The 25,102-nt window shown below is 44.2% G+C and overlaps 1 protein-coding gene across 1 annotated transcript in view; it reads left to right on the top strand.

Moving 5' to 3' along the window:
• PDIA5 (protein disulfide isomerase family A member 5) overlaps nucleotides 1-25,102 on the top strand; it is a 99,338-nt gene that overhangs the window by 16,415 nt on the left and 57,821 nt on the right. The window contains exons 4-8 of the mRNA XM_040562170.1: nucleotides 11,059-11,142; nucleotides 11,908-11,953; nucleotides 18,386-18,478; nucleotides 19,749-19,809; nucleotides 23,571-23,638. Of these exons, the coding sequence (XP_040418104.1) occupies nucleotides 11,059-11,142; nucleotides 11,908-11,953; nucleotides 18,386-18,478; nucleotides 19,749-19,809; nucleotides 23,571-23,638 (352 nt within the window). The remainder of the gene's footprint in view (nucleotides 1-11,058; nucleotides 11,143-11,907; nucleotides 11,954-18,385; nucleotides 18,479-19,748; nucleotides 19,810-23,570; nucleotides 23,639-25,102) is intronic.

Raw genomic sequence — 25,102 nt, 5'->3', positions numbered from 1 at the left:
TTACAAATATTGACAAGGAATGGCTTGTTTGGCAGCGATATTTAGCAGGGAATTTTGGCTTTGCGCTTCACACCCCACTGTAGCGCACTTCTTTGCCTTCAGATCTAAGCACTGGCGAGGTTGGCATCCACGCAGAGTTGTGGTTTGTGTCTCCGCTTCCCTGTGGCGGTGACAGCAGTCTTTTTCTTCTCTTTATTGGCTGTGGGTTTGGTGTTTTTTGTTTTATTTCTTATAATTCCCCTTCCTCCCTTCATATTCAGGAGAAAGAGAACACGTTGCTCCGCTGATGGAAATGGTTATTAATTGCCACGTCCCAGCAGTGCGTTGTGCACCGCGTGCAGCAGAGCGGGGCGGGCAGGTCTGCGGCTGCCTGCCTGAGCTGCTGCTCGGGTGGGAGCCACGCTCCCCGTCCTCAGCTTTGGTTGGGTCTGTGGTCTGAGACAGAGGTTAGGCTTGAGCTTTCAGTTCCAGGTTGGGTGGTCTCAGGAGGCTGCCACTCGCTTTGTGGCTCTGCAGCAGGATCACAGAGGTCCCTGGAGCACCGGGGCTTATGTGATAGAGGACCGGGACGTGCCAGGTACCTCTCTTCCAGCACAGGGAGGCTTACCTTGGTGAAGTGCCTTGCAGGAGCTGGGCTGTGGGGAACGCAGTGCACTTGGGATTGCCTCTGTGTGTGATTTTGCAGCTAAGGGCCTCGCGCATAGGCACTTTGAATCGGTTCACACAGGCAGGTGGGGGCTGCTCGCAGCATTGGAGCGGTCACTTTTTGCTCCTGTGTGCAGAGAGAGCCTATGTGGCTCTGTACATAATTAAACATGAAGTTATTTTAATTATGAATAAGAGACCCACAAATGATGTGACAAGAATGTGTTTTATTCTCACCTTTCCGTGTTTTAATTAGGAATTCCTTGTTGAGATGTTTGATGTTGTATGAAGGGAGGTGGTGTGAGATGACAGAATATTGAGTTGTTAATGTCTGGTAAGATACAGTCTCCTGCCTGGTAGCTGCTTTTTGTGGCTGTGGGTTTAAACAGAGCTCTCTGCTACCTTGCATTTTTTATTTTTTCCCTGTAATACCTAGTGCTTGCTCCCTAGCTGAGTTTGGGCTAGCTGGTAGCATGGCTAGAGCAGTAGTGCACATTGATAAATCTGATTCAGACTGTCCCAGAGAGATGGATCGGTCTTGTGAGCAAGTGCTTTGGGACTCGTGCTCAGGGAGACACCCTCTTACAAGAGCTGGGAGTCCCAGCTTCTGTTCCTGGCTCTGCCATTGAGTCCTTGCTATTAATTTGTGCCATTTAAAACAGAAAAAGGTGTATCTGTTTTCCAAGCAGTTGGATAAATATTGCCTGATTCATTAGTCAATGTTTATAAAGAGTTTGGAGAACTTCGAAAGGAAAAATGCTACAGCAGCACAAATGGGCACTGCTCATTTACCACGTTCAGATGCTGTTGGGTAGGCGTGTAAGCAAGACGGGGACTGGATTATTTATTGAATTCTGTTTAGTAGCAGGCTGATAGAAGTTCTGAAAATGGAAGGGATTCATAAGGAAGCTGAAAGCTTAAGATGCCCGCAAAGAGAAGGTGTGCTGTCCTGCTGTGTGATCTCCGCATCCAGCTGCAATGAAATGTGAGTTGGGGTGCGATGGACCTGGTGTGTGCTGCGTGGGCAGGCTGGTCCCGTACGTGTGGTCCGGAGCCTCTGCATCCTGCAGAGTCCCTCCTCTCCCTGAACCCCCGTCTTCTGAGCCGTATGAGAAGTGGGGTTGAGCGTAGATGTACTCAGGTAAAAGTTTTATGTAAAAACAGAAACTCTTGCTGGCAAATCCTTATGGTGGTGAGTAAAAGGCACAAAGTGATGTGTGTGGGAGCAGAATGAGATGAGCTTAATGCTTGAATGAAAGGCAGTTTTTGTTGCTCGTCTATAAAGCAGACAAAGACCCAGTCCTGTCTTGTGATTCTCTGAGATCTGGTTTTGAAGAGTAATCCGTGTAAAGTTATCCTCTGCTCTTCTTCAGAAGGTTTTGCAATAGGGGCCACGGGGCGGCCAAGGACTGAAGTTATCTGGAAGAGTGTAAATAGCGTGTGGAAGAGGAAGGAAAATAAATTGGCTGTGTGGAAGAGAGGAAAATGTTTGGCAGGTTTATAAAATGCGTTATGGTCAGGTGCAGCTTTGGGGAGGTAGCAGAAGAGGTTGAAATTAGCTCTTTCTGTCCAAAGCATAATTGCTCTTACTGTAAAATCCTGTGGTAGGCAGAAGTGGGGAACATGTGAGGCTATTGGTTGGGCAGCCCTGAACCAGAGGGACGCTGGCGTTTCCTCAAACAGAGGAGAGCCATGTCTGGGACTCCTGGTTCTTCTAGCATGGTTGCTTACGAAAAATCAAATACCTGAGTAAAGTGTCTGCTCGCTGCCCTGTGGAATTGCAGACCAGGCACGCAGTGCATATGGGTGGCGCTCCTTGTGAGCGTGTTTGATTTTTAGCATAACTCCTACCCAGTTGTGTAGACGGGTATTTTCAAAAAAAACACCCGTTTCTTTGGCTCTGGGTAAATATTCCCTGCTCAAGCTTGCATGGTTCCCTTTGCTGTAGGTCCCAAACATAAACAAAGCTGTGTGGTTCCCATCTGCTGTCATAGCGCATGTGCTTGGCTTTAGCACATCAGACTGCTAGGAAGAGGAAGAGCCATATGGCTAAAATGTCTGGCTAATTTTTGGTTGGTTTTAATCCCACTTTTCCTGCTTTGGTGTCCTGTGTGTCATTCCCGTAGTCCCTTTCCCCAAAAGCTATTTTTAAGTGTTGCAATGCTGTGACACTTAGCATAGGGGTGAGCTGTTTCCCCTCAGCATCCCACCCAAATCTGGCTGGTAGAGCGGCCCCTTTGAGGCTACGTATCTAAACATCTGCTGGCTCAGAAGAGAGCTAAACCTAGTAAGTAGTCATCTTTTCTGGGGTGCCCCCAGTTTCTGTGTTTGTATGCCTTTTAGATAAAATCTTTCTTCCCAAATTTTTCACTTCCTAGTGCTTTGATATAGTAAGGCTTTACCTATACACAATCATAAATTAATTTATTTAATGCCTTGGAACAGGAGAGAGAAATTTCAGAAACAAGGCTGCTGGTACAGATGGCATTAAGTGTCTTTTTGCTCTTTAGTTTCTACCTTCGCTCCCGTAAAGTCGATCAGAAATAGGATTTATTTGAGAGTAAGTCTACTCATCTTCCTTCTCGTAGTTGAATTTTAAAGCTGATGAAAAGCTTTGAAATTGCAAATAAAATTGACCAGACCTAATGGGGAGAGAAAAATAAAGAAGAAAGGAGCATGCTTGCACTGGTGTAGCCCCTTCCATCCGAGTATGTCTGCAGTGTTTGGATTTCTGCCTTTTACTTCAGCTGCCCTGAAGGTGAAGGGCAGTGGTGGATGTCAAGTGATGCTTTGTGCCAGCAAAGAGGAGTCTGTTCGCAGCCAGGCCGGGGAGGGTACGCCAGGTATCCGTAAGGAAGGGTTTGCAAGCATAGTTGTACTGACAATGGGATCCTTGTATGGATGGGATTTATATAGACAAACTGCATTTGCAGCATGGATTTCCAATGCCTTCCTCCTCCCGTCTGTTCCGTAACCTCTGTGCAGCTGATGCCAATTCACCTTAAAGCAATTTTACTTCACAGTCAGAGTGACCGTGCAGGAAGTGCTTCTCCATCCTCAAAAACCTTCCCTTAGGTAAGCTCTTGGTTCCTAACATAATAAACCTGTTCAGTCTGGGGTATTGCACTAACTCAGAAATACAGAGCATTTAGCTGAAATCCACTCTAGTGCCTGGACATACAAGTCTGGGTTCCTATCGCGGTGTCAGCCTACCCGTGTGTGTGCCACGATTCGTGTTTTGCCTCGAGGCGGTGATTAACTGTGAATCTTCAATGTTGTAATTTTTCAGTCTTTAATGAAGAGTGAATGAGCTAAGAGTTGATGAGAAGTTACCTCGGTTTTCCTGCAGTTACTACTTCATTTCAAAAATCCTCTACGTGCTCTCCAGGCTCATCATGCAGCAAGAAGTCATAAAAGAGGTGGCAGAGGAACAGTACAATACGCTGCAGCTTCCTCGAGCCTGGAGGTGGGACATCCAGAACCTGCCTTCATGTGGTTTTATTTAGGATGAATTCAAAGGTACATTGTTAGTGCTCTTGTGTCCAGGTTAGGAGAGTGTCCCTCTGCACATAGATGAGGAGGCTTAGAGATGGCTGGGACGTGTCTGAAGAGGAAGGCTTCATCTTTATAAAGAGAGTTCAAGTGTTTTGCATTTCTAGAAGTTCCTTTGGTAGCTCCTTTGCCAGGTGTGCACCTTATTTCTGTGCAGGTACGTGTGCTGCTGAGTGCCTCTTACTAATTTATATTTCCATGGAAAGTAACATTCATTATTACTGACTTTCTACAGGGCTGGAGCTTACGCTGTATAATTTTTTTCCTTAATTGGTTTTGTTTGATGATACCTGTCACCTTTTTGTCTTGGGGTTCTTTCTGTTCTTTAGCTCACTCTTGCTTTTGGTGAGAATTAATCTCATGGGTTTTAATTTTGGGAAAAGACTTCTTTTCGATCTCATTTCTATAGATTCTTGGTCTCTGTAATTGACTAATGGGCATAGTCATTTTTATTGGATGCCTGCTGGTGCTGGGTCTCCACAGCACAGGGATTTTTCTGTTTGCATTCCTGGCACGTTTCAGGGGGAGTGTTTGGAGCAGAAGGCTCCAAAGATTGCCCTGTGGGTCACAAAGGAGCTTTCTGCTGTGCTCTGGAGGGGAAAATCAAACCTTAAATTCAGAAGAGAGACTGCCCTGTCAGTCTGCTAATCCGAATCTTTAATTCTTTCCAGCAGCACGTTTTCCCTTTCTGGTCTTCACGTTCTCTATCTCTTAAAAGATTCAAGCTTTTCGTCTACCGCCTTGTTTGAGCTGCTCATTTGTTCTGTGCCATGGAAACCTGCTGCTCTTGTTACTTGTTTTGTAAGTTCATTTCCATAAGGAATCTAGAACGGTGACAAAGCGTTGCTTCCTTTCCAAAGACAAATCCAACGTTTTAAACTTCCTGTTTTTATTTCTTCTGTGTCCGTCTCTCTTGGGTCCTGTTCCTATTTTGTTTGTCTGCAGGTTCCTAAACCCTACTGCTGAGCATGGTATCTAAGTGCCTGGCTGCACCAAGAGCTGTGTGTGTGTTTTCTGCCCGAGTAGATGTAAGCCATTACCGGCCACTGGCTGCTTAGCACAGCTCTTTGGAGAAGTGCTCTTGCAAGCCACTCTGATGGTCTGAGAAGTGATTTTTTCTTTTTTTTTTTTTTTCAGGTCTGTCTCAAGAGTGATACAGAAGGGTCTGGGATTGTTAGAGAATATGAGGAGCCTTACGAATGGGGGATGCAATAAGTAGAGGTTGTAGCAGCTGCTACCCCAGACTAGGAGGGAGGATGACACGGAGGCGATGCCCCCAGCCTGAGAGGAGGGGGTTTGGGCACGTCGGTCTGTTTTCATTTGGTCAGCAGAGTATGCAAGCTGCTGTGATGTGAATGGCCTTGTTGGAGCCTAGGATTGATGATTGGAAGGAGCATAGTCAAAATGCCATATTGGCCAACGCACAATGGCTAATGAATTGTGGTTTTTGATTTCTGAACCCTGTAGGAGCAAATCCAACTACAACTGACTGCTAATGACTTCCTCTTTCAGATCAGGCTTGCAAGTACAAACGTGGTTTTTATTTTTATGCGGCTTGTCGAAATTTCTGGCGTTGACACCCCTTTTGCTGCCTTTCTTTTTGTTTTGGGTCAGAAGCTCGATTAGTTGTTTGGCAGGATCTCAACTCCCTGCTTTCTCAGGATGTTCATCAGCCTGTTGTCTGGAGAGGGTACTCTCTGGAAGATAGCCAGAGGGCACTGCAAAGGCTGTGCATTGGGCCAGGAAACCCTGTTTGATAATTCAATTCTGAGGGCTAGTCTGAAACTGCACTGCCCTGAAATTATAACTGGAATTGTTCTCTGTATGCTGCTTTTCACCACGACGTAAGGGAATGAAAGCAATTAAACAGCAGAGGCAGTAGTGAGAGAGCGCACTGATAACCTGGTGACAGCCTTGACTGGTGCCTTCCAAAGCTTTTTCCAGTGTTGGAAGGCTTGTTTTATGGGTAGCCCTGCTACATATCTGCCTGCTCCTCCTCCTGACCTGTTCAGTCTCATCTCTTCCAGCTGCTGGGACAGTGGCAGTGTTTCTGTACGGCAGAGCCTCCATCCTGATGGGGTCTACAGGTGCAACTGATGCAAGGGACTGCTGAAGCATCACTTAGAAGTGTTGTTGAGCCCTGGTTCAGAGACGTACAGATAAACAGGTTTCATCTGCTCTACAGCCCGTGAGAGCTGTGGTTCGTGTGGTTATGTAATATGCTGATTGGAGAGCAAGATAGTGTGGTTGCGTGCACAGAAACTGACCTTGCTACTTAAATCAGTGCTGCCGCAGTGTTTTTGTTAATCACTTCTCTGGTGTCTGGGAATGCCGTGGGTACAGGCGAGAAGGAAGATTTGGTCCCATCTGCATCACGAAGCGTTGCAGACGCCAGCACCATCTGAGTGACGTGGCTGCATAGCACACGCAGACGGTGCTGCTACGTCGGCAACTGGAGATGGCAACTTTCTGATGGCATTTTTGTCATTTGCTGAGTGAGCATCTGACAGTCATTCCAGGCCCTTCCTCCCCAGAGGATGCAGTGGTTGTGGGGTTGTTTTCCCATCTTGCTGAGGAGCCGGAGGCCAGCAGGACATGATAAAGGCAATATTTAGGGAGCTGGAGAAGGTCTTGTTTGTGCTTGTGAGAAAGGCTGGTGCTGCAGATGTTTGGTCTTACCCTGCTGCCTTCATGACCTGCCAGGACAATATCTGAATTTGCCCCAAGGTTGGTATCTTGTGCTGCTACCTCCAGGCACTGTCCCTTAGTCAGGATCTATCCAGATTGGACTTGTTTTGTTTTTGAAATCTGTGTGGACCTGGTGCAGCCAAACTAATTCTTGTATTCCTCCTGCCTAGCTTTGTTAGCTGCTCTGTTCTTTCCCTCTCTGAATTACCTTACCAGGCTGGTGCTAAAGCTTCTCTGTGGGTAACTCCTGCCACCAGGGACTGCCACCAGGTTTTCTCACCACTTCTGCACCCTTCTGGCCACGAGCCAGCAGCTCCCCAGCCTGCAGCAGAGCATCCTGCACTGCTCTTGATGAGTGCCTGTGGGAACGCATCCCTTTTGGATGTTGACTTCGCTGGTTGTGATCCAGAGGAGGTCAGATCTCCTTAGCAAGCCCCTCACCCTCCTCCCATCCTGGTAGCAGATGGCTGCCCCTGCAAAGCGATTATTCATGCCAGCTAGCACTGACAAGGGACTTCAGAGGTTTGCAGGGAGTGCTGCTGTTGGGGCTTTCTGCCAGCTCTGCCGTAACCCCAAATGACAGAAAAGCCGACCAGTAGGGGAGACCGGGATGTGCCTGGAGAGGGTGAGGTGTTCCTACGATGCGTGCTGTCCTTGTTATTTAGACTCCTTGCTTAGGCCAGCTCAGACCTTTTATACGAGCTGCTGTGTGTCTTTGCTTCTCCAGGAGTGTTTTGAAGCTCCAGTTCGGTTTTGCAGGAGTGGGGAGTGTGGGGAATGCCCCTGTGGGAGGGGAGGGAAGCCATGCTGATGCCCCACTTAAAGTTTGACCTTATTACCATGCAGCTGCTGGTTGGGTCCTCGGGCGATACTGCAGATAAGGTGATGCTTTGGGTGGTTTTCCAGAGAGATAAAGCTTTAGGAGTGCCTGCAGGCAAATCGGGGCCCCTAGTAGCAGTAGCACTGCAGGGATCTGCTAAGTTTGAATTGCTCTGCACAGAAATGCCACGAGGCAGCCAAGGACGGCTGCTGGGGACACATTACTGAGCCACCCTCAAGCCAACACCTGGAGTGTCTTGGCCTGGGTGGCAGAGGGCTGATTTTGGGGGCATTTTGTTTGTTGTCCATCAGTGTCCCGTCCCCCGGCTTCAGTTGTTATAACAAACTCTTACACTGCCTCTTCAAGTGGCATAATTAAATTGTAAGAACTGGAGTCCTAATTACCCTCTCCCATGTGGGAGCTGAGAAGCTCGTCTTCAGAGAGAGGCTGTTGGCTGCCATCCAAAGGAGGCGAATCTCAGAGCAGGCTGCATCTGTGTTGATATTTACTCGTATTAAGGATAATGGTCATTACCAAGTGATATCAGAGCAGGGCTGCTCTTTGCAGGTTATTTTTGTCTGGCTGTAAATGAAAGAAGAAGGAAAAGTAGAATGGGTCCATCTCTGCTGTTTCTGCACGTCTCGTTTTCTGCCTTTTCCAGAGCAACTTCAGCATAGCATCTGAATCGGTGGGTCTGGCATGTGCAAGAATCTGCACTGATGCATGAAAAAATTACCGATACATATTTAGACATTTCCTATTCGGGGAATTTGCTCCTCTTCCATCCCTTGCATTAGTGCAGATAGATTGCATAAACAGAGCAAACTCCCAATGCACTGGTGCAGAGAATCAGCCCAGTAAATAGCAAGAGACATACTGGAGCAAACTGCTGCTTGCTTTCCTGTGATAATGGCTGTGCACTCAAGCAGCTACAGGGATCTCTAAAAATGGAGCAATCCTGAAAGCAGGGCAGGCTTAGTCTGTTCCTTCTAGTGAAACAGCTGTTCTTATCTTTCCTTTTTTAATAGAAGCTCATGCAAACGGGAAAGGAGTTGGTAGGCATTGGAGTGGTAGGAGTTGCTAGTGCCTTGCTTACAGGTATGTTGCAGTGGTCATATTTTGCAGCCTTTCCAACTATAAACATTGCAGAAATTTTCTAGAGATCCAAAGGCTTACTCAACTGATAAACAAGGAAAAATTCCCTATTTTTTCTCTGCGTTCTTTGAAGTTGCACTGTATTGATGGCAGAACTGGCAACAGAATTGTCTTGACACCCATTTTGCTCCTCTGCCCATGCCAGAACAATTGTCACCACATCCTGGGGCGTCACAGACCCTGTTGCTAGAGGCAGGTTTTCAGCATTACAGTTGTTTACCTCCACCACCACCTAATGTTTGTCTTGACAAGGCTGAGGTGGCCACAAATATCTGTATATCCTGGAAGCTTTTAGGAGTGTCTAGAAGGATATTTACAAGTGTTAACTGACCTTAATGTGGGCTGACCTAAGCTGACTGCCAAACATTTAACTCCAGCAGTGCCATAGGTCTCTGCCCCTAGGTCTGTGTCTGGGGCAAGATGAGGGGGGGGGGTCTGAAACTGGTGTCTCCTCCTGAGATTTGTTGACCTGTGAGTCCTCTAGGTTTAGCCCACAGGACTGTTGGAGGACTGCAGGTAAGTGAAGACAGGATGTTTCTGGGCCCAGGTTTGGTGGTGTGGCTGGCTTTCTTGGCCGAACTCCAAATCCAGGTTACTTGTTTTGCAACCTGGTTTGGTTGCAAGGAGGGATGTTCATGTTATTCAGTGAACAGATGACATGTTTTAGCTCCGTCTTCCACTGGAGTCTGGGGGAAAAAAAAGAAGCAGCAAACCGTAGGAAGATCATTGTCTTCTCAGGCTTGGATCTCCAGCCTCCTGGAGAAGCCAAGAAAGTGTTTAGGGCTGCAGTGACTGGCTTTGGCTATGATCTGAAAACGTAGGATAGACATGAATCAGTAACACTCTTAGGAGAAACATGCTTCTCTAGAATTGGGGGTTGCAAGTGCTCCGTACTGGTGAGGTGGTTACATGCTTTGCTGGTTCCTTAAATTACCCCTTTCAGTTTCAGCCTAACGTTCTGATTCCCATGCACGTGTCTATAGTATCCCCTTCCTTATCTCCATCTAAAAATAACCGTTTGGGAAGTTTCCACAAAGGTGTGCTGTCATCTTCAGCACACTGCAAACTCACTGTTTGTTGTTCCTCCCGTTTGCAGAAAGGCAGCTGGAGAACATTGGTAGAATTAGCACCAGTGCTGGCAGCAGTACTTCATTTGGTGGGACCCTTGCATCTCGATGCCTCTAATGTATCCCTAATTGGTTTAAACTTGATGGGTTTTCAGTGTTTTCATTTTCTAAATTGATTTATCTGTGCAAAAAGTATGAGTTGTCCTCTGCTGGGAACAAGTTTTCAAGCTTTTTAATCTTGCTGTTTGTCAATGCAAAGACTAGCTTCATCGGCGTGAATCATCCTCTTCTCTTGGTAGTCCCACTGTTTCACTCATCTCCCCAGGTCACTTCACATTCACTTCAGCTTGAAGCAGACTTACATCTGCATTTGTGTCGTTAAGGACAGCGTATTCCACAAAGACCCTTTACCTCCCACCTAACCAACAGTGCAGTTTTCTCCCGTGGCCCTTTTCTTTAACCCAGCCTAATGTGGCGTGAGCTGAAAGCACTTCACTCTTCCAGTTCGAAAACCACCTGCTTCCCTGGTAAGGGCCCAGGCCACATCCCTCATACGTATTGTGGATGGGGTTGCTGGGCTTGGGGCTCCAAAATCTGGATTGATTTTTATTTTCTGTGAGACCTTTTTAAGGCTGGCCACTTCCAATCTGATTTTGGAGATGCCATGGAGATGTTTCTTCTTTTTGAGTTATCTTCTGCAAGATACAAAAGCTGACCTGCTTTTTCTCTTTGAATCTTTTCACAAATTCACAAACAGTGCTCTTTGGCTACCACCCTCACAGTAACAGTCTTGAAAGTTGATTTCCTGAATTTTATATTAATCCCGTGGACAGAAGGTCAGCTCAGAGGTACTTGGACATGCTAGAATGGACTCCTTTTCTGATGGTCAGAGCCTGACATTGTGGTTTTAACATAGTCCTTTGTGTCCTGACCAGGCAAACCAAAGAATTAAATTGGCTAATGCAGATTTCCACAATGCTTGTCACACAAACTTAGCTGAGCAGCTTCTAAATTAACCATTAGGTGCAACTAATTACTGAAGAGGAAGCAGTACAATGAGTTTTCAGAACTGAATGCATTTGATTTCTTTTTCTTGTAACCGTTTTTCTTCCAATATGTGTTTTTTTGCAGTGACACTGAAAGCCGAAAATTATGCAAGAAGATGAAAGTAGATCCTAATTCAAAGGAGAAAGGAGTGGAATTGCTCCATTATAAGTGAGTGCTGGGCTGGGATTTGTAGTTTCTAATTGTTGATGCCCCTGTTAGGACTATTCTTTCTCCTTGCAGCTCTGTTCTGCTGCTGCATGAGGACTTCTTGTTTCTCCTGTGCCCTCTGATATGTGAAATTGCTCATGGTTTCTTCAGTTTGGAAGCATGCGTTGTAACAGAAGTTAAGTTTACTCTGCTGTTGAATAGCATACATTAAAAACATGAGTTGGACTTGTGGGAGAGATGTCCAGTGAACTAAAACTACCCAACGCACAGCGTTGATGGCTGAGATTTGGATCTCTTGCTTTCTCTGTCACTTGCCTACTGGCATGTGCCTTGGGAAGTGGCTTTACCTCTCTGTGCTTTCTTTTCTGACTTGGGGCAGTACTTTGTAATATACTTGGGGAAAGGCAAGTGTAGTGAGAGTGTAAGATTATTTTTTTTCAGAAAATAATAGGAGTGGGAGTATTGTAAATGTAAGAGACACCAAGCAGCTGCATCTCCAAAGATTAGTAAATGTTCTTGTTAAAGCATCAGAGAGGAATTATTTACTAGAGACCTGTTTGCATGACATTGTTTTTGCATCCTCCCTCTTTCCTCACTCTTCCCTACCCCTCCCCTCCTTAAATTGCTGTGATGTCAATTCTGCTTAGTTCTGTGGCTTTGGCAGGATAATGTTATTCTAGTTAGTGAGAAGTGAGGGAGAACAGCTGTATGATTTCCAGCAACGCTACTGTAAGTTAACACTATTCCCCACTCCTTGTTCAACAGGGACGGTGCATTTCATACTGAATATAACAGAGCTGTCACATTGAAGGTAAACTTGATTATTATTCTTTTGCTAGGTATGGGGGAGACATTTGTGGATTAAAAACAGGTGTTGGTGGTACTTCATGCTAAAGGCATGAAAGGGATGGGGTTAATCTTCATAAACAGCTGTCAGAATGACTTAAGGGTTTTTGTGTGCGTGCATCTGCCAAGCACAGATCCAGAAAAGCTGTGTATTATTAACAAGATTGAACCCATGTTAAACTGTCATGTGAGTTAATGTTCAAGCTGATAACAAATAGCGATCTTCTGGTTTTGATTACCAGATGCTATTGATGGCAGTGTAACTAAAAGTATTAGTTGATACTGCTTTTTGATAGGGAGTTCCCTGAGGATTTTAGGTCTTGTGTTTATAAACAATTGAGTGGCCTTATCTTTGACTTGATCGTGGAACTGCAATCCCTATAGATGTGTCCACAGTGCAGCAAGGATGAAATGACCTTTGTTTTCCTGCAAATCTTGACACAAAACAACAGGAAGCAATGTTCTGTGAGCACAATGGAAGGAAAAAGACATGAAATTTGAAAAGAATACGTAGAGCTCTGTGACAGGGGAAAAGTACTGTAAACATGCTGAAAGTGAGCAACCTTCCTCTGCAAAGCCCTGGTGAAATGCTGGGAGTGCTCCGTGGTGATTTGGATTCCAGAGACATCTTCTGTCCAGTTCTGATGCCAGTTTGTTTCACTTCCTCCTCTTTCTCCAGCAAATCTGGACTCTGCACAGTCATTGGTCATGTTGGAGGCTTGATGAAGTCAATTCAGGCTGTCAGGGTTACACTCACTTCCCTTTTCTTCTTCCTTCAAGGGTCTGGGCTGGGATGGAAGAAAGCTAGTGTGGGATGCTCTTTGAACCCAGTTCTGTCAGAGTGGCTACTCCTAAGCATGCCTGCTCTGTTACCTTCCGTCCACAGCAGAGTTGCTGTGGGGTAGATGATGGAGGAGTCTGTCTTGGAAATGCTGTATGGCTTGAATCACCTGTTTAGCCTGCACTTGAGGTTGACATGCTGGATTCACATGAAGTGGGGAGAGTAGGACTGTGCACCTTCCCATCTCCTGCAGTAGAAATGCTGCCTGGCACTAAGAAGGGCAATGTTAGATACCTAGCCTAGTCAGCAAATGGCTGAGGCTTCTTCTGTGCTTACTGAGGAAATGCCCATGATTTTTTTTCCCTCTTAGTGGGTGGGGTGATGGAGACTTGTTAGGTGCCTCAATGTGGGTGGTTCGAACAGTGGTTGAGATATCGTTCCTGCTCTCCATAAAATACTGCAGCTGGGAGTTAGTGCTGTGACTCAATTCCTTACAGATAGGATCATCTGGAAGGCACCTGCAGAGCCCCAAGGAGGGTTTCAGCTGAGACGCAATCATAGCAGAACAGGAACTATATGAATTATTCTTTTAGTTACAATTTTGTGATGAGTGTTTTCCCCTTCCCTCTTGCCCACTGGTGTATTTGCCTCTAGCTGGTGAGAAGGAAGCAGCTCTGGGGTGACCCCATGTACAGGGAAGTGTGAGTCCAGTGTGGACAGAAGTGGGGTTTTGAAGCTCCCTTCCTCCAGGAGCTCTATTCTTTCTTAATTTAACTGCCCCTGTGAAACCAGCTGCTGATGATTTATGGGTTGGGCAGAGCATCAGAGCTGGGCAGTGGTCAAAACTCAGGTGATTGTTTCATACAGCTGCCAGCAGCAGAATAATTAATGTTGTCTGTATTTCTCCCTCCATACCACTTCTCCCTGATTTCTTGTGTTGAGGCAGTGACACTTCTTTCTCACCTTCAGCTGAGTTTGTGACAAGTTTTCCAGCACATTACAAACAGCAAGCAGCAGAGTGATACAGTTACATCAGGTATCGTACCCATTTTATGGACAAATGGACAGACTATAGAACAGGGAGATTAAAGGATTTGTTTCACATCACTCAGCAGGCTTGTGGCAATAAAACTCGGATCTCCTTCCCAGGCATCCAGCAGACACACAAATATTAATATGATGTTTTGGAGAATAATGGACAGAGCTCTGAAGAGGAAATGCTTTATCTCTGTAAAAGGATTCTTCTGAAATAATCGGCAATTTCATAGATATGGCTGATCCAGCTGATAGTGTACTCAGAATCTTAAGAAAAGCTCTTCATTTCTTGAAGTAACTAAACCCTTATGTAATTATCAGAGATGTCCTTGTCGGTTAACTCCTAGAAAAATGAGGAATGAAGGGTAGTTCAGTGTTCACAGTGGGGGGACATTAGTGCACAGAACCTCCTGCTGCTGAGACCTTTGTTAGGATCGGAGCTGTTTGTGTATATTGTCAAGGGGGTGGGTAGCAAGGTAGCAAAGTTTGGTGATGTAAATTTTTTAGGAATAGATGTAAAAAACAAACAAACAAAAAAAACCACCAACAACAAAACAAACCCAAACTTAAAAGGGTGGGAAAGGCTCTCACGATACCAAGTGGCTTGTCAATATGAAAGCTAGAACTTGTTGGGTAATGAACATGAGAGGGAAGGAAGGGACACAGCTCCAAATATGCTGGAGTAATCTCAGGCTAGGTTTTGAATTATCAGCCAGGACAAAAAATGGCCTGAAAATATTGCCGCAGTGCTTAACAGTAGTTTAAAAAGTCAAATGATTAGTGAAGGAGCAGAGAGTGGAAAATGAAATGTCATTCCACCATCTGAATCTGCTGGGTTCTTTTATCTTGCATCTAGTACGTGTTTCTGGTTGCCCCACTGAGTGAAAGACATGGAAGTACTGCAGAAGGGCAGTAAGGATGATCAGAACTATCAGTGGCTTGAGTATTTACATTGAGGGTTCTTGGGCTTGGAAAAAGAACAGTGGAGGGGGATTATGACGGATATTTATATAACTGTGAGTAGCTTGAAGAATGGAATGATTACCTGCTTTATCTCAAAACTTCAGTGCGAAAAGTGGCATTTTGAGGTAGCTGATTTGAAACAAGTCTGTGTTTAAAAAAAAATAGTAGTTGTGGAACTTGTAGCCAAATGTTCTGAAAGCTAAGAATTTAAAAGTCTTAGAAGCAGTATTAGATAGTCGTAAAGTATAGATCCATTGGTAGCAAACAGAGGTGCGAATACAACAGCTGGTGCAGATTCCATAAACTTAATTACTTTTTTGCCAGAAATTGAGAGCCCATACCATGCATGGTATGTAAGAATGGTACTAGTGTAGTTTTCCCCCAATTATCTGTAGTGAGTTGCTGTTGGAGACCTGAGGTTAGATCACTTTTTGATCTTAACTGTTTGCTTTAGCCACGCCGTGTCCTAATCCACTGTAGTGCTGTAAGACCAGTATCCAGGCTGTTTGTTTTTTGAAGCCTTTTCTGGAGGGTAAAGTACAGGGGAGTTTTACTCTTTTTCTAAAGTTGAAAAAACTCTTTAAAGTATAAATCTGTTCAGTACTAGCAAAGGGAATAGACTAACCCAATAAATTAGACCTGCTGTAAACTCTGTATCCTTTTCAAGTTCCCTCTTGTAGGAGGGTGTGTGTGTATGAAATCATGGGAAGCTTCTTTATAAGCATCTCTACTGCATTACTGAAAAGGAGGGAAATGTGCAAGAATGTTTCCATATTTATTTTTTTCAGGTTAACAAATGAGTTCATAAATGATAGCCAGCTATTGTGCTATTAAAACTTGCAGTGTATGCTGGACAAAGGCACATCCTGTGTTCTGCTGAATTGGTGTTTGAGGTTCAAAGCTGTTGCAGGGGTTCAGGCAGCAGGTTACAGCCCAGCATGGTTCTGTCGGGGCCGCAGTGTCAAAGCAGGTCCTGACCCCATCACGGCAGGGCAGGAGCGTAGCTGGTTCTTCAGCATGGGGGCTGCTGTGCCATGGCCTGGACTTTGCTCAGGTCTCTAACCCAGCAGCCTGGGGACCACTGCTCTTCTGTGATTAGACAGCACCATGGTTTGTTTGTGAGGATTTTTCTTTCCCACTTAAAAGCGTGCAGGAAGTGCTCTTCACAGAGTGGAGTAATGAGTGCAAGGCACCGTACTGCCTGCTCCTGCCAGAAGACATTACACATCTAATTTTTTTCTTTCTTGGCTGAGAGGGAGAGGCTGCAAGAATTAAATCTCTTTAATCCCCCGTCCTCTAACCACATCTGTTTCTACATCACTGAACTTGGCACGTAGGAATTCTTGAAACTAACGGAGTCAATCGGACTCATTAGCTTTTTAAAATGTTGACCCCTCTCTCCTCCCAGCCAGTATATATTTGAGGTCTGTGCAGACTGAGAGCAAGCAGAACTTGATGAGGTGTTTGGAAATGTGGAATATCTCCCTGGCTTTGTCCTTCTCTCCTTTACCCATATGTTATTGTCTTCTTACAGCATCATTTGGGATGCTAATGCCTTTAGTTTTGGATTTTTTTTTTACAACTATAACTGCATTATAAATTACTTGAATTTCTTCTAGCTGGCTTCTTTCTCTGCTAATGCCATATGAAAACAAATTTCTTCTACTCAAAGTGTTTGTGGTCCCAACACTACTACCTAACTTCTTAGGTCTTCTCACGGGGTACATTAAGTGCTTTGCTTGCTGTCTAGTGACTAATACGTGCTGCCTCTTGTGATCAGACAAATCTCTTCAATGTTAGCTAAGCAAGTAGACAGAAACATTAATGCCATAAATGAATCCTGCCGTAAGCTCTGAATCCTCCCAAGCTTTGTAGTACCAGTTGAGATGCAGGAAAATGAGCTGAGCCGCGCTATCTGTTGATAAGCTGTTTGGGTTTGTACCAGAGCAGCCCTACCCAAGGCAGAGAGGTGGCAAAAATGTTTCTTGGGACGGTTTCAGTGACAAGTGTCACCAGGTGTGCTGCTAACCTGCTCTTGAGGAGATGGCTTACAAAGGTGGGCTTTAAGATGGATGCTCTTGGTGTGTGTTAACATATACTCAGCTCTGATCTTCTGTCAGGAACTGGTTTGGCAGAATATCCCATGGCTGATAAAGGCTTTAATGAATGCTCTCACATGACTTTCTTTGCTTGGACGGCAAGTAAAGTTTGCTTACTGCTGTTGTGGCATCATCCACTTAACTCTTACGGTGAAGGGAATCATAAAATCACAGAATATCCTGAGTTGGAAGGGACCCACAAGGATCATCGAGTCTAGTTCCTGGCTCCATGCAGTACCACCCTAGAATCAAACCACATGTAAGAGCATTGTCCAAATACTTCTTGACTCCAGCAGGCTTGGTGCTTGACCACTTCCCTGAGGAGCCTGACCTCCCTCTTGGTGAAGAACCTCTTTCTAAAGTGCAGCCTGAACCTCCCCTGGTGCAGCTCCATGCCACTCCCTCGACTCCTATTGCTTGGTCACCAGACAGAAGAGATCAGCGCCTTCTGCTCAGACCTCACTATGTGACTGGTGTGGCAGAGTTCCTGTCAGGGACTCGATGCGTATCTACATGTAGTGCCACAGAGAAAGAAAAAGCAGTCAATCTGAATTGTGAATGAGCATGGAAATAGAAGGATTGTATTTCCTAGAGCACAGACATCTGAGGATAAGCGATCCAGCTGACATCCCTACGTATGGCTGGAAATGGGGGGCAATGCTGCTCTGCTGATTTCCATGGAGAATGTCTCTGACTTCAGAGGGCTGGAGTTTCCCTCAGGCTCAGTCTGAAATCAGAATCAGTAGGAACTATTTCTTTGTGATAAGGAGAATATCTGTGATCTGCCAACACAGGAATTGTTGGTTGTACATCTGTCAGGTAGAGCAGTTATAAAGTAAGCTTGCACAAGTATTCTGCTTGTCAAATATGGGAGCTGCAGAAGCATAGGGTCTCATATTTCCTGCTTCTCTTGTCATGTGTGCTTGTAACACTCCTACTTAAAAATCCACTGACTGCGGTTTCTAGGTAAACGGGTCATAGGGGAAACTACTGGTAGATTATTTTTCCTCTGACCAAATGAGCAATTTGATCTATAAGTTTGGAGTTCATTGCTTTTGTTCACAGTGTGCCCTCCAGCTGGTCCTATTGGATGCAAAAGTTGCTCAGATGCAGTGAAGGGCATGGAAACCTGACCTCTACATAAAGAGAAATCTTTTATACTCAGCCAGAGTGTAGCTGTGGAAGTATTACAGATCTAGTACCATTGAAAGAGTTCTCTGAAGGATCCTTGAAGCTTCTGTCTGTATGTTGGTCCACCTCCACGTGTTTTCACCAGTTTTACAGTGGAAGCAGGCACTGGTAAGCTGGCATATCAGTTCTGAGGAAGGTACACAACAGTACATCACTTGGTTCTGCAATAGGAGATTTGTTTTCATCTCCACTATAGCAGATGAGTGTAAAAATGGAAAAACAAAGGCCCTAATTGGATAGGGTTCACATGACAGCATGGATTTGAGATTGGAGTCTGATGGTTCTCATTCATTTTGCTTTAAAAGTTTTTTTTTTCTTTTTATTACAGTCCATGGTGGCCTTTCTCAAGGATCCAGAAGGTGCGCCACTGTGGGAGGAGGATCCCGAAGCCAAAGATATTGTGCATATCGACAGTGAAAAGGTACATCAGCTGGAGAAATGTTCTGTATGTTTTATAAATATATGGAACGTGAGGAGTGTGCGTGTTTGTTTAAACTCTTAGTGAAGCACCATTATACCTTTTGGAAGGGAAGATTAAAGCACCCAAGCTGTGACGTGACAAAGTCTGTGTTTTGTAATAACCACAGAGCAAGGTCTCCTGCTTCCCTCCTTCCTCTGGCCTGTGTGTGGTAGTCTGTCAGCTAAACAGCAAGCATTAAAGCATTGTGGATGTTGGGGTGGAAGAGACCTGTTTGTCTCAGGAAGTGTAGCAGCTTCCAAGATGCAGTTGCTGCAGGAGGGAAGTAGGAGGTAAAATGCTGTTCTTACAACTGCAGGTTGTCAAAGTTAAAGCTTAGATTCTCTCATGTGCCTGAGGTCATCTCAGGAAGTCTTTGCAGCAGGTAGGAACAGGCTCCAGATCTGGAGTGATTTAAACTTGCACGGTAATCATCCACCATGGCAAGTGGGAAAGCAGCAAATAAGATAAAACTACCTTAAAAAGCCAGTGCCACCACAGAGCTCCCCATGATTTTCTCTCTAATATGATCAGCTTGGTCTTTTATATTAGTTTTCTAGCCTATTGATTTTTAAAACTTTAATTGATTGGACCCTCGCTGGTATTTCGTAAAGGGCCTTTTCAATTTTCTAGCTTTCATTTTTAATATTAGAAACAGTTATTTTGACATCAGGTTTTTGTAGGAAGATTAATTTTTAATGTTCACCTTCTGTACTCTATTATAAGTCTTCCAAGGGTTGTGTTCAATTTGAAAACTTCATCTCATTTCTCCACCATGCTGGTACTGAAAAATCTATTCTCATGGCCTCTCATAGCCCTGACCAGGTTTCATAGTGTGGAAACTGAACTTTAGTTTATTATCGAGTCTGACTTCTTGAGTTAGAATACATTTTTTGGATGGATCAAGGAAGAAAACATTTCCAGTCACAGGTTCTGAACTGAAAATTGATCAAGCAGTACAATTTCCACATCTTAACACCAAAGATACTAGTCTTCAATATTTAGCGGATATTTGTCTATGAGAAGTTTTGCCAGCTCCTTTCAAGTTACAATTGAGCAAGCAGAAGAAACTCAGGTGTTGTCCGTTAGGAAGTATGACCCTTGTTTTCCCTCAGATAAATGACCCCATGTTCTATTAATACGTATACTGACTTTTAAAAGTTTTAACACTAGTCATAGTAAGAGATGCCATTTTGTATAAGTTTGTTTTTACTTTATTTGGTTCGTTCGCTAGGAATTGCGAAGGCTTCTGAAGAAGGAAGACAAACCCGTTCTAATGATGTTCTATGCCCCGTGTAAGTAATCCAGCATGTCCTTTCGCTTCTTGTTCCCTTCTTCACTGAGAGATGTCCAAGGCTGAGTGGAAGCCTCACCTGTGCTTTACTAATGCCATCTTGTCCCATCTATATCATTGAAATCCATATGGTGGATTACCTTATGTAATTTTTTTTACCTGTTGTCCTTTCTAGATTTGCATTGTGGTAGAAGCATGATACACTGAGCACATTAGTGTTAATGCAGCTTTCTGAGGGGGCGTAGTCCCTCAGTGCTTCTAGCTGGAAGTGCAAATGAGCATTGTACGTGCTCTTTTCTTTTGCGCTTTGGGTCATGGCATCAGACAAGTGGTTACACACAAACAGAAGATCTCTAGAGGAGGCCATGGAGTTGAAAGAAGCTCTATTTGTCCTCAGTAACTGGATGCAGAGGGAACTACAGTGCAGTGGTCAAGAGCAGGAATACTTTTCCTGCACCATCCAGGAGGCACCCTGGCTGTTTCTGTTGTCACTGGTAGGAGTATCCTGAATACAAATGGAGTTTAATTGGTGGGGTGGCAGGAAGGAAAGAGAAGAACACATTGGAGTCGCTGCATTTCTTTTGTGACCTTGACACTGCATTGCTCTGATCTCGTCATTGTGTTGACTGCTTCTTCCTTAATTTTACAAATTTATAACTGCTTCTTCGCATTTTGTGGTGACAGGCATATAAGAGGCTTTCCAGTTCTTGAAAACAAAATATTGTTGTGCTGGAGTTGTTGCTCAGCTGGAAAGCAGGGCAGCCATGAGAAAGGAATGAATGTGTGACCTAAGCTGGAAAAGCCTCCCGGCGCTGTCCTGGTTGTGAAATTGATGCGAGGCATTGCTACCAATTTGCTGTTTGTTTCTCTTTTAAAATGAGCATCCCGTGGCAGGATTATCTGCTGTTTGAGTGTATTTTCTCTGGTAATTATTGCCTGAAAAAACCATTCTACCTTTTTTAGTCTTATCTGTGTAGAACCAAGACAGCCAGAATTGCCCAAGACTTAGCTTGATGCATCACTCAGAGGACGTTTTTTCCTTAATTAAATTAGCAGCAGCGCGGTGCCTTCATGCTCCGCAGCAGGCTGGGCCTGCACGGCCTGGCCTGGCGTGTGGTGAGTGCCAGCGGCTGCGGCCGCTGCGGTGTCGGCGGGGGGCGATACGCCCGCTCTGCCTGCAAATTGCCCCCTCGGGGAGCGTCCCACTGTGGAGAGCTGTTGCAGTTTACCTGTATCATGAATAATTGTTTTTTCACAACTGAGTCTCTTCCTGAAATGTGCCTTATCTAGCCCTTCGTTTTCTTTGAACCGTTCCCCCAGAAGCCCTCCTCCTTCCAGTTTGTCGTCTTTTGAAGTGGCAAAACACCTGCTAGTCTTCAGTGCTGTAGTACTTTTTGCTGATTTCTAAACTGCTGTGAAGGAAGCCTACTTGTAAGGTTTTTTTTTCCCCCCCTCTGATTTCACGATTCTTAACTCCCTCATCTTTTATTTAACACATGAGACCTTCTGATTTGGTTCTTATCCAACTTTTCTTTTCTTACTCCTGCTCCACTTACTTGAGACAGAATACATTCAGCAGTTGTATTAAAATACAGACTTTGGGAAGCTGGAGTTGCAGGTTGCTGTCTTCTGACATGGGCGTTAATGTTCATACCTGGGAGCAGCAAATCCAGGCTGGTTACTAAAGGGAGTTCTTCATTTCCTTGCTCTTGAGGGGTGAGGTGGAGGGTCTTTGGCAGGAGAGGATGTTGGAGCCTTTGTCTAGGAAAGCATGGGGAAGACACCTGCATTCTTTCTCAGCTTGGCTGGAAGCAGAGGGTTTAGATTCATTGTGGCAGATTCATAGGAAATGGGCTCTTTCATTACGTACTGTTGCAGAGGGAGATGAAAGCGACTGCAAACTTAAATGTAGTTCCTTTAATATTTCAGGAATGCCTGGTCTGGGTGAAACGACTCAGAGTAAAAGCATGCCTTTTCCCTAGAAGATATTACCTGTCATTTGGAGACCATTCGCTGTACTTTTGGACTTTATAATATAAGTCAGACAGCACTAAATATGAAAAATTAGGTATACTTACAGGCATTCAGATTTACTTATAGTTAACTCTGCCAAAGAAGGCTCCTGCAGAAGATGGTCCGTATTTGGCGACAAAAAGGAGCTGTTTAAAATGTCATTGAAAACAGGGTTTTAAAAATTGAAGTGTTACCTAGTGGAAAAATTAGTACGTGTTTAATTAAAAATCTCACTTTTGAGTCAGAATACAAGAAAAAAGAATGGAAGAAAAAGGAGTTGAGTTACTCTTGTATGCCTGCATGGGAACGTATATGGCTTGACAGTCCTGAACAGTGTAATGCAGAAGTTAATGGGTAGGAGAGGTCCCACTGCAGTGGGTTTGGGAGCAAGGAGTTCAAGGCAGCGGCAGGGCTGGGATGGGAATGGAAGGATGGTGGGGTGGTTGGTGGCTGTGGGACGAGGCTGGTATGCCTCTGTACTCCAGGGGAGAGTCCAGGGAGTGGTTAGAGGTTCAGGAGGAGAAGTGAGGGAGATCACTAGTTTGGGGCCTGTTAAAGACAACAGAAGTAGAGGATCCAGAAGATGGTGTTAACAGTTTGTATCTTTTGATGCCGTTCCAGTGGTTTGGATGAAGTTGAGAGTTCAGTGGGCCTCAAATGAGTGGTCTGTGCCCACCAAGAAATCATCATCTGACGCAGCACTAATTTAACAGCCTCACTGACAATTTGAGTGGAGAGATCAAAGGTGGAAAGACCACAGAAACGAGCTCTCTTTCCTCTGATTAAAGAATGTTCCTCTCAGGCACGCTGATGTGGTCCTAAACCAGTGGTTGCAAAATATGTTCCTCCTTTATGGAAGATACTTTCAAAACCCTTCTCTCTTTACCAGAAGAAAAGTATTGACTGCTGTCCCATGGTGGACCATGAGTCTCTGTACTAAGTGTCCGAAGTGCATGGCTGCAGCTTCCTTTCTTTCATGCTGTCTGCAGTCCCTCCCTTCCCAGTGTGCATGCACATACTTTACTTGGCAGGGGTGAAACCTGCTGCTTACAAGGTGATTTATTGCTAATCTGCTTAGCACTCGAGCATCATCAAACAGCTCTTAGTGTGCTCCAGCTATGCATGTAGTCTTCCTCACTCACTATTTGTCTTTTCCTCAGCATATAAAGTTCTTGTATATTACAGGGGCTGTTGGTTCTCCTGAGTTATCGCCTTCTCCATTAACAGAGCATGGCTTAACTTTTGATGTCTGCTTAATACGTTTAGGAGATGTCTCAAATGAGTTTCAAAGACCTGTTAAACTGAGATGAATCTGAAGTGCACCTTCCATCTCCCCCCTGATTAAAGACCATATTCTGACTTTCTTAGTCACTAGAGTGCCCGTTCAAAATGCACAAAGCTTTTTGGTTTGGCTTGATGAGCATAACCTCTTTCATCTTGCATTCCACTGTGAGCTCAGCCCAGAGCCTTAGGAACGTAAAATGGTGTTGCTCTTTCCAAAACTAGGAAAAGAAATGAATATGAAGCTGAGCAGCATGAAAAAATAGCAAAAATGGCTGCATATAACAAGATGTAGCAGCCTTAGAAAATAATAATATAATAATTACTTAGTAGAATAAATAAGGAATTTCATTAAAAAAAATATTGTATATAAAAACATGTATTGTGGTATGCTTTGGAACATAGATCCTGTAGAAGAGTCTGAATGGAGTTGTTGGCATGTTACTGACACAATTTCTTTTTTATCAGGGTGTGGTGTTTGTAAGAGAATGATGCCGTCTTATCAGCAGGCAGCCACAGAACTGAAGGGTAAATATGTAAGTGAGAAGATAAGATTTATATAAAAAAAAAAACGAATCTTTTTTAAAGAAAATCCTTTTAACAATTTATTTTTTGAATATCTAAAAACACAAATGTTTATTGAAGTGGGTAATTTTTAAGCAAGTTGAAACAAAGCCAAAAATGAATGATGCTGTTCCACATTTGTTCAGGATTATCTCCTTTTTTTTCCTATTATTAAAACTTAGCATAATGAGGCATTTACTCACTTGCCCTTTATATCTAGTATGTGGTTTTTGTCAGGGAAAAGTGGGCTCTGACACTGCTTTGTCTAGCTTCTATTTGGTGAGTTTATAGTCTTCTTAAGCTCATTTTTGTAAAGTTAAAGAAATATTTGCCATTTTGGGTTTGATCACCTTTTGGCTTGATGTTTCATAGACAACTCAAGTATGGATGCCCGTCTGAGTAATATTTAATCCACTTGCTCAGTGGAGAATCACAGTGTCATGGGAGGGGGATTACTGTACGTTGTCTTGATCATCCTCCTAACAAGTAAGCATAAGCGTTACATGCATAAGCATTGCTATAGCTTTGTCAACAAAGTTAACATTTATACCAGGCTAAAATGAAAGCAAGTTTTGATCCTAATAAAATCAATTTGCAGCAGCTGCAATAACTTGGTTCCCTGTTTGTACTAATAAGGCATATTGATCTCTCTAAGCAAGATGAAGATGTTTTTCAAGTCATGTTTTTGTAATACACTATGTATAATTTATATAATACCAATAATACTTGAGTGACACAGAAATGGGATTGTTGTTCCATGGCTTTGGCTGGATTTGATCTGATTTTACCTGTTGAATCACTTGGGTTATAAGTTAGTTTCCTCAGGAGAGGCAGCATGTGATGAGGAAAAGATGAAGTACTGCAGTACATCGCTGGGGTGGCTCTGGTCAGTGCATCTCATGAGCACTGAGAGCACTCGGACTCCCCCATGTTTTCCCAGCTAGTTGTTTTTCAAGGTGTTTCCTCTAAATTTTTCTCTAAATCCTTGTTTGCTTAGGGCTGAAAGCAGTGGGAGTTGTTCAGATTTCAGGGGTTTACAATGTCCTAAATAAGGTATTTTCAAGAGTGCTTCCATACAGCCAGGCAGCATTCAAATTCCTCTCTCTTCTGTGGAGTGTGTGCTGTTTTCTGGGGGAAGGCACTCCTCTCCTGCACAGCAGGTCCATCACGAGGTGTGGGGTGGACAGGAATTTGAAGCATAAAGAAACACCTACACGCATACTGCCAGAGAGAGGGCATGCTGCAAAACACTATTTTCCTGCAATTATCCCTTGTCCACATGTAGTTCTGTTTTTATTAAATTCAAACCAGAGAATTTAAACTCCAGATCTGTTCTAGTTTGATAATTTCCAAGAAAGAAAGGAAAGAGTTTAGGTAGACTTAGGCTAATCCCGCCCAGCTCAGGGATCTGACACCGGTCAGAGGTGCTTTTTTGC

This window comes from Cygnus olor, chromosome 6 (genome assembly GCF_009769625.2).
Source record: "Cygnus olor isolate bCygOlo1 chromosome 6, bCygOlo1.pri.v2, whole genome shotgun sequence".
NCBI lineage: Eukaryota > Metazoa > Chordata > Aves > Anseriformes > Anatidae > Cygnus > Cygnus olor.
The sequence above is the reverse complement of the archived record's forward strand: the minus strand, read 5'-3'. Positions and strand labels throughout refer to the sequence as shown.